General features: G+C 40.3%; 1 protein-coding gene across 4 annotated transcripts in view; it reads right to left on the minus strand.

Annotated features, from left to right (window-relative positions):
- The window catches only part of PEX5L (peroxisomal biogenesis factor 5 like), a 175,292-nt gene extending 161,314 nt beyond the window's left edge, over window positions 1-13,978 (minus strand). For all 4 annotated transcript variants that reach the window (XR_007776027.1, XM_050965943.1, XM_050965944.1 and 1 more), the window contains exon 1: window positions 13,913-13,978. Coding sequence is in view for 3 of the 4 variants with exons in the window: in XM_050965943.1 (XP_050821900.1) it covers window positions 13,913-13,933 (21 nt within the window). In the remaining variant the exon portion in view is untranslated. The remainder of the gene's footprint in view (window positions 1-13,912) is intronic.
- Window positions 13,979-17,589: the final 3,611 nt, after the last annotated feature.

The following is a 17,589-nucleotide window of genomic DNA, read 5'->3' on the forward strand; positions in this document are numbered from 1 at the left end:
AAATAATGAATAAATCATTTATACAAAGCCACAAATGTACTCTGCACATTATGGGCTAAAATCTGCTCTCATCAGACCAGTATAAATCCCTACCACTGCTGACCCCATTACGTTTTTATTACTGCTTGGCTTCTGTCTCATTCTAGCTCTTGTTATGCACGTACAGAAGATGTATTATAAGAATATTATGGGCCACATAATGGCTTTAAGCCACTATCCTCATTAGAGGAGTTGCAGAGATGAGAAGGGACTGTGCACCAACAGCAGCTACTAGGGCAAAATGTCGCCAGGAGCTCTGGAAGAGCGTGTACAACAGCAGCATCTGCTAGAGCCTTTAATAACATCCACTGTGCACTTCCCATTCCCCAGCCCATTTCTCCTTTCCCCTCTTTCTCCCCCTTTCTACTTCTCCTGTTGGCACTAGGTTCCTGAAGCTTTTGAGCACCCAGTGCAAAAGGATTAAGATTGTGCCTTGTTCCTGTGCAGGAGTGCAAGACGGATGGGGAAAGGCTCACTGTGCCTTCTCCTCCCACTTCCCTTTTGGGTCTGATCCAGATGTTATTGAAATCAATGGAAAGCCTCTGACTGATATCAATGGGCTTTGGATCAGGCCCTTTGTACACCCTTACCTTTGCTGCTATTCAAATAAATTTGTGTGCGTATACATGCACAAACATACACACAAGTTTAAAGGTGCACTAAGAATTTCCTAAACTGTTTTGAAATTTACTGATGTGATATAAGCACTTTCCTTCATGATCATCTCACAGTAGTGTTGTATGACCATTTACTGAAAACAGTACAAAACACTCTAGGTCTCTCTTCCTAACTTCAGTGAAATATGGGCCTTTGCAGTTATTTGGCAAAGATACAGCAGGCCATATCTTTACAGGTAGACAGACACCTAAGGATGCAGATTCGTGTCTAATGGGATTTTCACCACAGAACTCAATGCGGCACAGGCGCTTTAGGTGCCTAAATACCTTTGAAAATCGGACTCTGCAACATTTGGTAAGTAATTATGATCTGTTAAAAGCATCAGTGCAATAACATATTGGAACCGCAGATTCTTGACCAGAAAAAAATGTTATTAGCAATTGTCAATGGGTGATTTAAAACCCCAAATTACCCATATGCCCCATTTGGTTGATGTTGACTTCCTTATGGGGGAAAGCTCTCATTGACTTAACTTCTCAAGTAAGAACCATTGGGGTTAGCCCTCAAGGGAAATTCTTCTCCCTTTCCCACTAACATAGGTCCCACTAAAAGTAGCTCAGTTCAGTTAAGTGGGAGAGAGGAGAGAATGGGGGGATTCTCCAGAGGGGAGTCAGCATTGCAGAGATCAGCTTCTAGGAGGACACACAAGGAGGTTTTGAAGTAGGGCCAGTGGATCAGCTGCCGCATAGATCCATCAATTATTGCCCTCTTTGCAGAGGGTGTGCAAGCTTTATAGAAGCTACTCTAGCCCTGTAGTGAGGACAATAGTTGTGAAGGGGCTTCACCTCTGCTTCATGGCCTGGGTGGGAAGATTCTTCTCATCTGGCTCTTGAGGACCGAACCAGGATTTTGGCCTTATTGAACAGTATAAGGATGTTTTTCAGAGCCACTAACCAGGCCTAGAGGTTACCTTACAAACCTAGCAAACCAGAGAACCATTGCTTGTTATTGCAGACAAAACCACAGCTAACTCTAGAGTTCAGATCCAAGAAACAGGTTTATGTCAGCATAGGTACAAAGTGCCACACCCCAGTGATCTGTTGAAGGTGACCGGCCATTGATCTAGCTGAGTATATACAGACAAGGCTGTACACAGACAAGGCTCTACAAAAACAAAAGTAAAAACATAAGTCTGAGTACTCTCTTTCATACCCAGGATGACACCCTACTTCTATCAACACCCCTCTCCTCTGATTCAGTACGTAAAAACTAAGAATGTTTTATGAGCAAATATGAGATTCTGCATTACACCCTAAATTATATAACTTATAAGCAATAACAAAACTATCAATCTTAATATTTGACAGTGACTATTGGGTCTTTGGAAATTTTCTCTGTTTACCCTGGTTATATTTGGCTGGATCATCGTAACCTCTCTTTGTTACTTCATCCTTGGAACATCATACCCAAAGTATGGACATTCTAAGAAGGGAAATAATAGGATATTAAAAAAGCCAAAAATGTTGTTTTGCACGCCTTAACGAAAAAGGGTTATTCTAAGGTCTGATGGACCAAACTAAACTGGGCCTACATTTATATTGATTGTGTACTTGCTTTTATATCACATATTAGCGAGTAAAATATACATGAGCCATTAAATACATGATTAAATTCACCGAGGTCCTTACTATTTATATTTAATATGAGGTAAGTTTCACCCAATCATTGTCTCAGCAGGAGTCAGGGTCTGCTGCTACTTCCACTCAAGTTAGTAAGAGTTCTTCAGTTCACTTAAATGCAGTCAGAATCAGGTCTCGGGTAACTGGTAGAGCATTTCTTCTACAATGGAAACCTATAAGCGGAAAAGTTACCTTCACAGCCAAACTTCAGTGAATTGCAACAGAAATAATTCATCACTCTGGTACACATGTAGAGCAACCTTACTGTTGATATTTTATTAATCGTTTCTATGCCATAAAGCCCAAAGGTCCCAGTTGGGATTGGGGCCCCATTATTGTGGGCACTCTACAAACCCAGTACTTTTCAGTTCTTCTGTTTAAAATCCTATAAAAAACTTTCTTTCAGGGTTTCTTGGTTTTTAACTGGTATCACCCTTGAGTTTAAAAGGCAGTGATAAATAGGTCCACTGTGCAAAATTTGATGCTATCAATTTTATTTAATGCCCTTTGCAATGCTGCAGTCTGTTTTTATCCCATGCTTATTACCATGTTTATGTTAGTAAAATTGAGCTGTGTAAACTCAATATTTTTAGCTCTAATCTGCAAAGAGAGTATGTTATTTATATCTTCTTGACACATTGATCTGAGCATTTGAGGGTAGGTTTTAGGAGGGAAAAATTCTCTCTCAATCCACTTATAATGCACACTGAATGTGTGTTCACTAACCTCTTTCCTCGATACAAGTACTAGTTGAAAACTCTGTTGGATTAGAAAAAGCAATTCACAAAAGCTTTGCTGTTGCCACACAGGACCGTCGGTAACTTAGAACCAGGCTGGTGACAAGAAGAAAGCACGGTTAAAGCAAAAAGGACCAGGGTGCCAATGCTGTCCTTACATATATCAGTGCAACTCCCACTGATACCAGTGGGAATTCCGTTCGTGTAAATGAGAGCAAATTTGGGCCCGTTGTTATTCAGACCTAATCACCATGCTCTTCACTGGTTTGATTAGAGGATCACATAATTAACAAGGCAAATAGTAATGTTTCCCTCTGCAGCTTTTTTAAGCTAACTCAAGGAAACCAGAATTATCAATATGAAGAAAAACAAAATAGATTATATGGGCCAAATTCTGCTGGTGCTGCACAAAGGTGCTGTATATTTTTAGCATGCAGTTGCCTGCTCCAAAGTCAGGTGAAGTTAATGGACGGGCTCCCACTGATTTCAGTGGGCTTTGGATCAGGCCCTGTGCGAGCAAGGCAAAAGATTATCATCCCTTTTCTGGCCTCACTAGAATGTTGCAGGGAAGCTTTTCCACAGGACAGGAGATTTTCATTACAGGACATAACCTACGGATCAGGGGACATAATCCATCCACTGATGTATTTGCACCCTTAAATTGGCTATGGCTTATATGCACATATCTTGAACAGACTGTACCTGCTCTTAGCAGGAATTGATTATGGGAGGATGTTGGTCTTGGCCAAGATACAGGCAAAATATTAATGTTGCTTTTATGTGCACCTATTTGGGAGTCCACTATACCCATTTCCAAGTACCAGTCAGAATTTGGACTGTTAGTGTTTCCTTAGTTCTGAGTAATTGTACTTTATACAACATCTGTTACTTAGATCAAAACAATGACAACATGATGACAGGTATTTCACTCCACTACAAGAGCAACATGCCTAACTATTTTAACAGAGCTGCTGAAATTGAATGCCCTGAGCAACTATTTCTTTTCATTAGCCTACCAGATTAAATGTCTTTAAAGACCATGGGAGAACTGGAACAGTTGTCTATACGTCTGAATTAATTACACAGATTTTTTACTCGCATAATCTGTCTTTATTATGATATTGGTATGGATTAGAAACTCATGGCTGGTATTTTGTATAGTAATTGAATAATATGATGCAATGCCATTAGAATTCTACATATGGCTGTATTTATAGTCCTAATCCATATTGGGTCTGGATGAAATGGCAAGTTTTCAGAAGACCATGGATCTGTTTGCAAAGGGGATAATGTAAACATGAGTTTGTACAAAGGCCCTAGATTTTACATGGTAAATTGCAGTGACTGGAGTGGAAGGCTTCCCAGCCTGGGGAAAAACTAGCCCTGAGGGATTATGAGAGAAGAGCTGCATGGCTCTGAATCCACACTATAAACATGATCCAATGGCCATGAGTAAAGTGGCAGGTGCTTCCTTGAAAGACACTTTCTCTCTATTCTCCCACTCTGGCCTCTAATGCAGATTTAGCTCCTGTTTATGGGGTTGTAGATTCAGGTAGCAGGAAGCTCACTGGTCCAGGCTTTGCGTCTTTCCACAGTGGCCCTGAGCTCCATTATGGAACATTGGTGGCACCACATGGCAGGGCCACCTTTGGCACATAGCCATGAGAGTGTTAAGCTGGCAACCCCGTTAGGGGGCAGAAAAAATTAAACGGGGGGGGGAGAGTAGAGAAAAATCATAGAATAAATTGGACGAGGAGGAGAAAATAGAACGACAAGAGGAGAGAAAACAGGCAGTGGCATCTGTGCCAGGTTGTGGCTCACAGGGACAAGAAGGGTTTAGGGGAATAAGACTGGGACTTAAGTCCATCAGTTCAACACAAGAAAGAATTGGAAATCACTGTTATAAAGTTAACATGCTCCACTAATCATGCCTCTGTTGTTCATTTAAGGAAATTCATATGTAGTATAAAGAGAGAAACATTACTCTCCAGATGAGGATCGTGACAAAGACGAGTCTTCCAGCCAGTGCAGCACATTTCAATTGATTAATATTTTTTGGAATCTCACTTAATTTGTTTCGATGCAAGTAAACTGGTGTAACAGTGAACCAGAATTTCAAGTCCTTGAGAAGAACAGCAGCAAAATATCACAGTTCTCACTAGGACTTGTATCAATGTAGAAGGCTTTGCTGAGTATGGTCTTTATGACCCTTGGGCATTTTGGTTTGTAATGTTACAGGACAATGATGAAAATTTGTGACTACAGAAAGCAACCTCTTTACGTACATTTTATCTCACCTGATATGGAAGGCATCTACTCTAGTATGTTTTGTTATATTAACTGCTTCCAAAATGGACCAGGCAGACTTGTGTCCTGTCATATAATCAACTGGTAGAGACTCCTCAACTGGGTAGATAAGCTAGATAACCTGATGAAATTCATATTAGAAAATAAAAATTCTATCATATTTCATTTACTGTTACAAAAATGTATTGGATTAAATTCAGTCATATCTGTTTTACATATAAGCATATAACATGGACTTTCAGCAATCTTAGTTTATTTGGAAACAATATATTCCTAGTTTAGTCAATGTCTTGTAGGGCTGAATCTTCTAAAGTGCCTCTAAAATTGTGGATATGACATTCTGTGTATAAGTTTTTTGGGGATGCAAAACCTCAGACGTGTTAGCACAAGTAGCATTTTTGCATGGAACTCAAGTAGCTGAGTGCCTGACAATAAGATCTGTGAATGCAAATGCAAACTGCACTTGTGTATTAGAGTTTTGCCTGTTAAAAGTGCAAGGCTTGCTTCTGCAAAAGTCTAAGCATGTGAGTAACTTTACACACATGAACTGTCTCATTGAAATTACTACTTACATCTTTGCAGGACCGAGCCTTTTGTTGTGGATCATTATACCTATAGCTTTTGTGGTTGGGTTGAGGTCTGTTCTGAACATGTGACCACTAAAACACTTCATCTTATTTTAACACTGAATTGTATAAAAGAAACAGTGCCACCCTCAAATTTAGTCAGTTTCACAAAGTAAGTTAAGAGCAGTTTCAGATACCACAGCAGCACCAGAGTCGTCTTGCACATTTTAGGGGGGGGGGGCAGTTATTTTGAAATGTTTTCTCTCCAGTTACTATGTGAAAAGACACTAGCGACAATAGGGAAAATTGACTGTAGTGAAACCGACTGTAATGAAACTGACTAGATACAGGTGTTATCAAGTGCGCAAAATAAGCAACAGAGAAAACAGACTATACACAAAGTGCTGAAAGAGAAAGAAAGAAAGAAAATCTCAGTTATTTCTTTGTTACTATTATGATTGCTTGTCTTAGCGTTGTGCAAAGAGACCTCAACTAGGAATGGAGCCCCATTAGGCTAGACACTCCAAACATGTAGCAGGAGACATTCCCTGACCTGAAGAGTTTACAAGCTAATCTACACTACCATGCTGCATCAGCATCAGCGCAGCTGCAGCACGTCTGGTGAGGACATGCTATGCCAGGAGTCGGCAACCACTTTAATTTAAGGTTTCGTGTGCCAGTAATACATTTTAACATTTTTAGAAGGTCTCTTTCTATAAGTCTATAATATATAACTAAACTATTGTTGTATGTAAAGTAAATAAGGTTTTTAAAATGTTTAAGAAGCTTCATTTACAATTAAATTAAAATGCAGAGCTTCCCGGACCGGTGGCCAGGACCCGGACAGTGTGAGTGCTGCCTTTGGCACGCGTGCCATAGGTTGTCTACTCCTGTGCTATGCCAACAGGAGAGCATCTCCCACCGACACAGCATGGTTGGATACCACTTTAAGTCAATGTAACTTACGTCGCTCAGGGGAGTGGCTTTTTCAGTGCAGACAAGTCCTATGTGTGGGAGGTGAAACACAAGCATAAAGAGGGGAACTGACTTGCCCAAGGTCAGTGGCATAACTGGAAGTATAACCCAGGTCTCCTGACTACCTAGCCACTAGATTACACTGCCTCACTTGTTGTTATAACGGTAGGTAAAAAAGATTTAGGCAGAAGTGTGATGATTTTTTTAAAGTAAACACTACCCCTTTCACAAAAAACTCTTTCTTGACATCAAATAAATTAAAAATGTAGGTTGGGGGATGGTTTTGTTTGTTTGTTTGTCTGTCTTTGTTTTTGAATGTCAGTAATCCCTAAAAGGCCGGATTATCCCTTGCTTGCATGGAACTCCTCTTAATGCACAGTACTTCAACTACCATCAGCAAAAATGTGCTGGAACACTGTAGTAAAATCATGGGATTCTCTGAGCCTTTGCAGGATTCTTTGCAAGGTTTCCATAAAGTTACTTAGCTGTTTTGATGAGCACTTTGCGGAGTCTGTATTGCAGATACCCACAATTTACACACGTTTAAGCACTATTCTTAGCCAATGACATCCTACCACCTACTTCCCTTGAATGGAATGAGAGAGTAATGAGTCTCTTTCAATAGAAATGAGCTCATTTTTAACGTGTGCAGTTTATAACCAGCTCATGATCTACTATTCAAAATTTGAAAAACTGTTTATGAATAATAGGAAAACACACCATCGTATATACCACCCAGCCATTCTGCGTACTTTTCAAAGATGAGCTGTAATAATGTTAATTACCAGCTTATCATAATGGAGTTTCAGTCTGGCTGGGAGTTACCATCCATCACTTTCATTAACGGTTACTCAACACTCCAGTTACAAACTCAGATTTTCAGGGCTTCATAACTAAAGCTATACATTTCTCTTGGTCTTCAGCTTTCTGAGCAAAGGTTCAATTTAGCATTGAGTTTAACTGTATTTGTTTAATGCAGCTTGTTTGTAAGACGGACAGTATATATATGTAAAATATCCTGTTTTGGTACATTCCATTGCAGTCGTAACTCAGGAATGGGTTGTTTTCTTATGCTTTTCAAATCACTAACCATGCAGCTAGTGAGGCTGTAGTATTTTAAAAGGAGTAACAAAACAACAAAGATGGTATTTGCAAAATCACTCAGCATTGACATAACTCTGATCCCACTGAAGTCAACAAGAATTTTACCATTGATTTCAGTAGGAGAAGTCAGGCCAATGCTGAGAGCTTTTGAAAATCCCTTCTTAAATGTTGGAAAATCAGGGCACATATGCAGAAATATTTGTCCTAACTTGTTTTAATATATGCAGCAAATTGTGATGTGAATTGGTACAATATCTCTCACTAGTTCCTTCAAGTTCTTTAGTGTGTCTGACAAATATTTAGCATTTTCCAGTCAGAAGGCCCCAAAGCACTTCACTCATTTAGAGCCTGATCCTGAAAGCACTTTTACACATAGATAACTCTGTTCACATCAGTAGACCCACAGAAGTCCTATGTGTATGTATTTGCAGAACAGGATCCTTCAACTGAAATGCAAATGATGCATATGGATCATTTAATCCATAACTGAAATTCAGCCACCTCTAGGGTAAAACACAGCAACTCTTCAGCAGTGCACAACAACACTGTGTAACAGGGACAGGAAGTGGCTAACCTATGCAATTATCAGTTCAGGGAAAAACTAGGGGGACTGAATGTAATCATCTGATTTGGAACTTGGCCAGAACATCAGAGCTAATACCCTGTTCTTGTGAAATTGCCAGTGGAAGGTTAATAACCACAAGCGGTCAGGATCTCTGCTTTACCTGACATGTGGCACCTCCAAACACAGCAGTGCCACTTAGCTACACACATGAAATACCATGCCAACATTCTGCAAAATAGCTCCTTATGTTCAAAAATCTATTTTATGGAAAGATGAGTGAGTAAAGGCGTAAGAGTGGGATTTTCAAAAGCATTCACACTGGCCTAACCCCACTCCTACTAATGTGAGACTTCTACCACTGATTTCAATGCGAGCTGAGTTAAGCCAATACAGCACACTGTTAAAAGTCCTACCCCACAATTACAATTTACCCTCACTCCATGCCTGGAACTCCCATGAAGCTCAGAGAGAGGTCTGCTCCAAGGGCAGTGGCACACACAGCATCCGATAAAATGTAAAAGCTTTGCAACAGATTGTAAGTGCTGCTGTTAAAATGATGCAGATTTTAGAAGGTGACAAAGGCCTGGACCCTGAAACCACCTATGCACGGTTTTAACTCTACTCATGTGAGTAAATGTATGCACTTGTCTAAATGTCTGCAGGATTGGGACCTAAGTTAATGGTCCATGGGTCTATCCTGAATTCTCTTCCTCCTGCAGAAGTCCCCACCAAAGGATCAGGCCTCAGAAGGGTAGCTAATATCTATCTTAGAAAATATGTCAATACATTCTACATTGTGGACAGCACACTGTTGAAAAGGAGTCGTTTGATCTGGTAAATAATATGGGCCTTTATCATAAACCTTGTCCCAGATTTGGACCTTAGCGTCCAAAATATGGGGGTTAGCATGAAAACCTCCAAGCTTAGTTACCAGCTTGGACCTGGTAAAGCTGCCACCACTCAAAAAATTAGAGTGTTTTGGGGCACTCTGGTCCCCCCAAAACCTTCCCTGGGGACCCCAAGACCCAAATCCCTTGAGTCTCACAATAAAGGGAAATAAACCTTTTCCCTTCCCCCCTCCACGTGTTCCTGGAGAGATACACAGAAGCAAACTCCATGAATGTAAACAGAGGGAGTCCACCCTCTCTATTTCCAGTCCTGGAAACACAAGCACTTCCCTCTTCACCCAGACGGAATGAAAAGTCAGGCTAGTAAATCTAACACACACAGATTTCCCCCTGACTTCTTCCTCCCACCAATTCCCTGGTGAGCACAGACTCAATTCCCTGGAGTCCCCCACTAAAGAAAACTCCAACAGGTCTTAAAAAGAAAGCTTTATATAAAAAGAAATAGTACATAAAAATGGTCTCTCTGTATTAAGGTGACAAATACAGGGTCATTTGCTTAAAAGAATATTGAATAAACAGCCTTATTCAAAAAGAATACAATTCAAAGCACTCCAGCAACTATAAACATGTAAATACAAAAGAAAAAAAATAACCCCTATTGTTTTTATGATCTCTGTACTCACAACTTGGAAACAGAAGATTAGAAAGCAGGAAATAGAAATCCCCTCATAGCCGAAAGAGAGTCAGGCAGAAGACCCCAGAACAAAGGACTCCCACACACAGTTCCCTTCACCCAGATCTGAAAAAATCTGGTTTCCTGATTGGTCCTCTGGTCAGGTGTTTCAGGTACTTTTTTCCAGGTGTAAGAGACATTAACCCTTAGCTATCTGTTTATGACAGCCTTAAAAGTTGCTTAAATAATACTAAGATGTGTTTGCTTATTTAAATTATAGTGAAATAGCTTTGAAGGAGCTAGGTCATGCACTTCTCTGAGTATTGTCCCTGTGTGTCTTTCTGACTGCCTTGAAAGGTTCAACTCTGCTTTCGTCTCACACTTTGATTTGGGGTGCACAAGTAACATAGAAATCTGCCCTAAAAATGTGATGTAATGGTGGAAAGTGGATTACACCTATAATATGCCATTCTTTCAAAACCACATTTCCCTTTCTAATTTGTTTAGGATTTCCCTAATATTTCTTTGTTGAAAAAATAAATGAAGTGGTATGAAATTAAGAAAAAAACAGTAGTGGGAAAATCCAGGCCTGATGTAAGCACTGGCTACACTGGACCTGCACTTGCATATACCAAGGCTGATGTGTGCCTAGATCTTGCTTATTCTGCCCACAAACAAAGTTGTGCATGTGAGCACTAAGAAAGAACACATGCACAGCTTGTTATTTGAGGCATCATTTCTAAAAAGAATGAGAGAGGAATCTAAACCTAAGACCTACAAGAAAAAAAGAACTTCTAAAAAACTGGGTCATTTTCTGGAATTCCTTGTAACATTTCAAATACCGTATGTAGTACAAAGTAATAATTCAGAAAGTAGACACTAATATGTTATGGCTCTGATTTAGCAAATCACTTACATATGTGCTTGACTTCAGTGGGGCATGAGCACACGCTTAAAGTTCAGCATGTGCTTAAGTGCTTTCCGGAATCACGGCCTATTTAAGCTAGTCTTGGAGTGTTTATTGCATTCAAAGGGAGACTACAGTTTGGGGCTCAGAGTGAATATGCAAAATGAGTATATTCTCAATCTATCTAATGAACAAATGCCATTCATTATATAGTTGTATGTCTAAATGGTTTCATCTTGCAAAAGTCTTCCAAGAAAATAATTGAATCGCAACAACTGCTTAATAAAACATTGCATTTGTAAACACTCATATTAACGTAATTGGACTTGGGAAATTTTTCCTTAAATTCTAGTTTTATGTAGAAGAGCAAGAACTAGCGGAAAAGGAAAATGAGTATTAGCATACTGAAGTTTATGTATAAGTATGGACATACTCCTGCATTCTTCTACCATCAGTGACTTCAGTGGGAGTTTTGTCTGAGTAAGGAGCACAGGATCAGGTGTTATATAGTATGGCCAATATTTTCAAATACAAGTGCCTAAAATTAGCTACTTAAATCCATATTTAGGCCCCAGTTCAACAAAACCCTTAGGTATATGCTTCCCTTTAAACCAATGGGTGCTATGAGTGCTCCGGAACTCTTAAAACTTGACTGGTTTTATTTAGGTGCCTACTTTTAAGCAATTTTATATACCATATAATTTGTAGATGATGACTTAGTGACAGAGAGATGTAAGTATTTACAATTATCGTAGCTTTCCCCAAAGTTAGCAGAACTGTTATCATATTTCACTGACTTCACTTTGTAGAAGAACAAAGTAGAAACAAAAGGACTTGAAGTGCCTAAGATGCTTCTGCATTTTTTGTTGGCACCTGGGTGGATACTGTAGTTGCATAAAACTGGTAGTTTGCCTTCCAAGGTGGTTTAAATAAACTTTATAGGACATCAGCCCATTATAGATTAATTCGTTCTGTATTTTTCTTTGTCTGACTCACTTAAAAACTCAATAATTAAGCAGTTACCAAACAGGAAGATGCTTTATAAAAGCTTTTTTTAGTCTTTTTACTGGTGCCCTTAAGGATCTTAATGTTCCTGTTGGGACAGCAGCAGAACAAAACTGCATTAAAGAGCTTAATGGGACAAGTTGTTTGTTTATTCAGTATATTTGTCAAATGTAACAGAGTTTTTAATTCAGTAAGCTTTGTAAGTGAGGTTGGTTAGAGTTTAGTTCATTTTTCATTAGTGACATTAGTCTAACTATCAGCAAAATGCTTTTAAAAGTTGTGTATTTTAATAGAAAATGTTTGCATGTTTTGATCTGATTTTTCTATTATAACTCTAGTGCTAAATGAATTTTTAAAATGGTATTTGTTAAACTGTCCTGTTTTATGACTCATGTAATATACTGAAACTGCCAAGGATATCAATACACCATCACATTTCCCTTTTAACATCTGTAATATATTTATCCAAAGTTTACAATTTAGTCTTCACGACAAAATAACTCTACTTTGTATAATGATACAAATATATTTTGCCCACTCTCCAAAGTCAGTCATATTATTTATGCAACTATTTTTGTTACTGTAAAACAATACACACTTTAACCTACTTCTAACCTAAATAAGTAGCAGTATGCTTATTTCCACCAATTACTTTTCCTGTTAAAACCTATTTATTCTTTAATCACGAATAGTAGTATGACACAACAGTTATAATTTGCAGAGATTAAGTAATACAATTAAGTGGAAAGTAGCAACTGGTCTACATTCAATTTTGGAAACAGAGGGTGCTGAATCTGGGTAGTTATTTAACTTGTATGTTAATACAAAGTTTGACATTGTTTTAAGTTTAAAGTAACTGTTCCACGTCTTGAAACACTGCATTCAGAACCCCACAAAGCAGGACTTACTAGTACTGCAGTTGCTGTGTAAACATCCTTGACACTCACACATGCTACATGCCAGACTGGTGCCACTGTAATTAATACATGTGTTTGATGGTTTAACTCAATTAACAAGAAGCCGGATTGGGTCCCAATGCAAAGAAACAGCTCTGTGAGGTCAGTGTCAACTTCCATGCTGCATTTCTATTTCCTCCTGTTCTCTAGCATACAGCTGGCTTTTTAAAGAGCCACGTGAAGGATAGTAAGAGGCAAGGTTACAGTAATCACGTCCAAAGCACTAGTGCGTTAGCAGCAAGGAGAGGCATCTTCAGTGATGTACATCGATAGCACCAAAAGCTAAGATTTCGTCCTAAAATGTTGAAGTTGCTTAGACATGTGTTTGAAATTCCACCCTACAGAGTCATCCTGGTACTTAGCGAGATCAATCCCAGTCCCATAATATGTGGCGGCGGGGACAGAAACCGACCACTTCTGAACACAACGCGTCTGTGCAATAAGAGGAAAGCAATGCGTGGCTTTAGTGTGGGATGAAATATATGCAGAGTTTGCAAAGCATTTACTCTGCCTCGCCCCTTATTGTTTGCCCTTCACATGACATACATGGAGGGATGCAACAAGAGGGTGGCAAGAGACGCGGGTCAGTTGAAAACACACCACGAACGTTTGCCCTGAATGATCACTTGAACCTATTTGAATGATCAGACATTAACATAAATGTTTGAGAGAAATAAATGAAATAAACATCAAACTTCACCTAGTTATAAAGTTGGCAGATTTTCACATCCCTTTTTTTTAGCTAACCCCAGTCGAGTTTTCCCCTCAACTCCGAATGCCACGATCATATTGCACCAATTCACCTGTTGCATGGTGCGAAAGCAGAATCCCCCTCCCCGCTTACACACATCCCACAGAAACTTAATAGAATCACCTTTCTGCAGAGCCAGCTACGTGTGTTTCCCATAGGGGAGCCTACTAACAACCTCTTACCTGCATGTGTCCTTGGTACATTCTGCTTTGCCTGGTTCGGATCCCTCTGGGCCGAAGCCGAGACGTTGTGGAGGCTTTTTTACTATGCACTTGCAAAAAGAAGAAAGAAAGAAAAAGGAGGGAAAGGGAGCCAAGACTGAATTATTGTTTTTGCACAGGGCTCAGTTTATGCTGGAAGCTGCTGCTTTGTTGCTTTCAGCTGCCCCGGGTGACCCGAACTGCTTCCTTTTTAATGCAGTGCTGCAAACTGCAAAGGAGCTGTTCCTTCTTGGGGTGCTGAGAGGGAAGGCAGGCAGGACTGAGGCACAAGGAGAGCAGGGAGCTTGCAATGCAAACCAGGAGCTCAGAGAGCACGAGGAGGAGGGAATGCAAACTCTTGCTCTCGCTGGAGCCTCTACAACTCTCCTCTCCTTTTCAGCCGAACTCTTTCTGGCTTCCTGCTTGGCTCCTTCATTTCTCTCCCTGTCCAAAGCGTCCCCTCCCGTACATCCTCCTCCTGGAGAGAGCCACAGCCTCCCTCCCCTCCCCCTGCAAGGAAGGGAGCGCGCGGCATCCGGGGAACGTTCTCAAGAGCAGCGCGCGCGGCCAGTGTAGCGCCAGGGTTCTGCCTGCAAACCCAGGGAGAGAGGGAAAAGCTGGATCTAGGGAGATCCCGAGGGATCCCGCCGATTCCTGACGCTCTTTGGCCCCAAGCTCCCAAACTACTGCATCAAAATAGCGAGTAAGTCTATCGGCTTGGACTGCACCAGAAAATATCCGGGACCTGGGGTATCCTGGAGCACGAGCATCGCAAAAACCTGGAAGTGGCACCAGGTTTCTGCTGGATCCAAGCACATTTTAGTCCCGAAAGCCCTTACAAGTATTCTGAAGCCTAGGGGGAGAATGAGCGGAGCAAGCTGCTCCCAAAAACCCGAGTGTGGCGCATGGATCCAAAGCCACGCAAGTTTTGGCCCTCACCCCCCAAATACCATAGCCTGAATAGGGAACAAGGCTACTCACTCTTGCTTCATCAAAAATAAATAAAGTAATTCAAGATCCCAGTGCAGGAGTAATGCAAAAGCCCCATCCAGCATATTGATGCAGCTGCAGCCTGCCAGTTTTTGGTCCCAAGCCCCAAACTGTGCACTCTAAATGGAAAACAAGTGTAATCACTCTTATTCCACAGGAAAAATCCAGACCCTAAATATATATCAGACACCTGAGTCCTGCCAATTTTTAAACCCAGTCTTTCAAGTTTTACTGTCTAAAGAAACAAAAAAAAAAGTAACAACAGCTATGAAAAAAATAAACCCAGGCCTTCTGGCAAACTGGCTCAGAAAAACCACAACAAACGTATCGGGCACATAGAGCAAGCAATGTTTTGGCCATTAATCTCTACATTGTATGATAAAAATACAGAACATAAGAATGGTCATACTCGGTCAGACCAATGATCCATCTATCCCAGTATCCCGGTTTCTGACAGTGGCCAATGATAGATGCTTCCATGGGAATGAACAGATCAGGGGAATTATCAAGTGATCCATCTCCCAGTTTCTGGCAGTTAGAGGTTTAGGACACCCATACAATGGGATTGAATCCCTGATCTTCTTGGCTAATACCCATTGATGGACATATCCTCCTTTACATTATATAGGTCTTTTTTTTTAACCCTGTTATAGATTTGGCCTTCACAACATCCCCCGGCAACAAATCCCACAGTACTTCTTTTTGTTTGTTTTAAACCTGCTGCCTATTAATCTTATTGGGTGAGCCCAGGTTCTTCTGTTATGTGAAGGGGTAAAGAACACTTCCCTATTCACTTTCTCCACACCAGTCATGATTTTATAGACCTCTATCATATCCCCCCCTTAGTCGTCTCTTTTCCAAGCTGCACAGTCCCAGTCTTTTTAATCTCTCCTCATGGAAGCTGTTCCATACCCCTAATCATGGTTGTTGCCCTTCTGTGTATCTTTTCCAATTCTAATATATCCTTTTTGAGATGGGGTGACCAGACTTGCACACAATATTCAAGATGTGGATATACCATGGATTTATATAGAGGTATTATGATATTTTCTGTCTTATTATTTGTCCTTTTCATAATGGTTCCTAACATTCTGTTTGCTTTTTTGACTGCTGCTGCACATTGAGCTGATGTTTTCAGAGAATTATCCACAATGACCAAGTAGCTCTGAACCCACTATACAAATGTGGTCCTTGAGCAAATGAGCACTTGAAAAATCCAAATATGGACCTGGATCCAGCAAGGTCTAGCCTATTTTTTCAGAGACGGCTATAATTTTACCTTCTAGACAGACAGCAAAGGTAGAATCCTGTTACATCAGATAAACTTGTATCCTATACGCTAAGATTTTCAAAGGAATTTAAGGGATTTAGACACGTTTTCTATTAAAATGTATTTAAAAATTAACAAAAGTGTTTGTTTAAATCTCTTCGGCTGCTTTGAAAATATCAGTCAAGAGCTGGTGAGTTTAAACCACTTCTAAAGTGATCATCAACACCTGCTAACCCAATTTGACTGCCACGTTTCAGTGTTACAGTATGGACTTTGACTGTATCTATAAAGATCAAGATAAAAGATTTAGGTGGTTATAGCTTCTCTTGAAATACAATGCCTTGGATATGAGTATCTCTGATGGAAAAAGTTAGCTATGCTGGTTCTAAATCTGGAAGGAAATATTGGGCAATACAGTATAGGTGAAAAAAATGGACTAAACCTTTCAGGACCCAGGTCCAAGTGCTAGATGCATGTCTTTGAAATTATATTGAGCAGAGAAGAATTGGGGGAATGTATTTTTTTTGCAGTGAAATTGGAGCAGCTGCACTCCTCTATTTAACTGGTGGAATTTTAGGGAGTAGAATATAAACTAGTTGGATGGAGTAGGAATCCAGGTGCCAGCAACGTTTTTTGCAGTGTTGCTGTGCTAATTTGCTTCAGGGTCTGGATTTTGTTGATGCATAGAAAATTGCTACTTTTTTGCCAATTTGAAAGAATGCTGGAGATTGGGGTTAAAAATTGGCAGGATCCAGCTAGTGGATATGCATTTTTCCAATGCGATAAGGCCAGAATACATCAGGATCCAGATTTTTCCTGTAGAGTAGGAGCAGCTACACTTATTTTCTATTTAGATCACAGTTTTTGGCCCCAAACCCTAAATTGTGCTAAAATCCAGTTGGATCCATTTGTCAGATTTGAGTTTTTATAGTGCTCATGTTCCAGGATCATGACTTTTTGGTGCAGTTCATAGAATATCAGAGTTAGAAGGGACCTCAGGAGGTCATCTAGTCCAACCTCTGCTCAAAGCAGGACCAATCCCCAGACAGATTTTTGCCCCAGATCCCTAAATGGCCCCCTCAAGGATTGAACTCACAATTAGCAGGCCAATGCTCAAACTTCTGAACTATCCCTCCCCCTACAGCTGGAGGGACTGTATTTGTTCTCTAGTCATAGCATGGCATTTGGGGATGAGGTCCAAAAATTGAACTAATCTGGTGAGATCCATGTGCCAGATCTAGGTTTCTGTGGCACTCATGCATAAGGGTATGTCGGGATACAGAGTTTTTGGTGCGGCAGGTGTGAGTAGATTTTTTCCCTATTTTGATGGTACAACTTGAGTGTTGGTGCCAGAAGTTGGCAAGATCTGGCAAATCAGCAGGATCCAGGTTGTTCCAGC

This window comes from Gopherus flavomarginatus, chromosome 8 (genome assembly GCF_025201925.1).
Source record: "Gopherus flavomarginatus isolate rGopFla2 chromosome 8, rGopFla2.mat.asm, whole genome shotgun sequence".
Lineage (NCBI taxonomy): Eukaryota > Metazoa > Chordata > Testudines > Testudinidae > Gopherus > Gopherus flavomarginatus.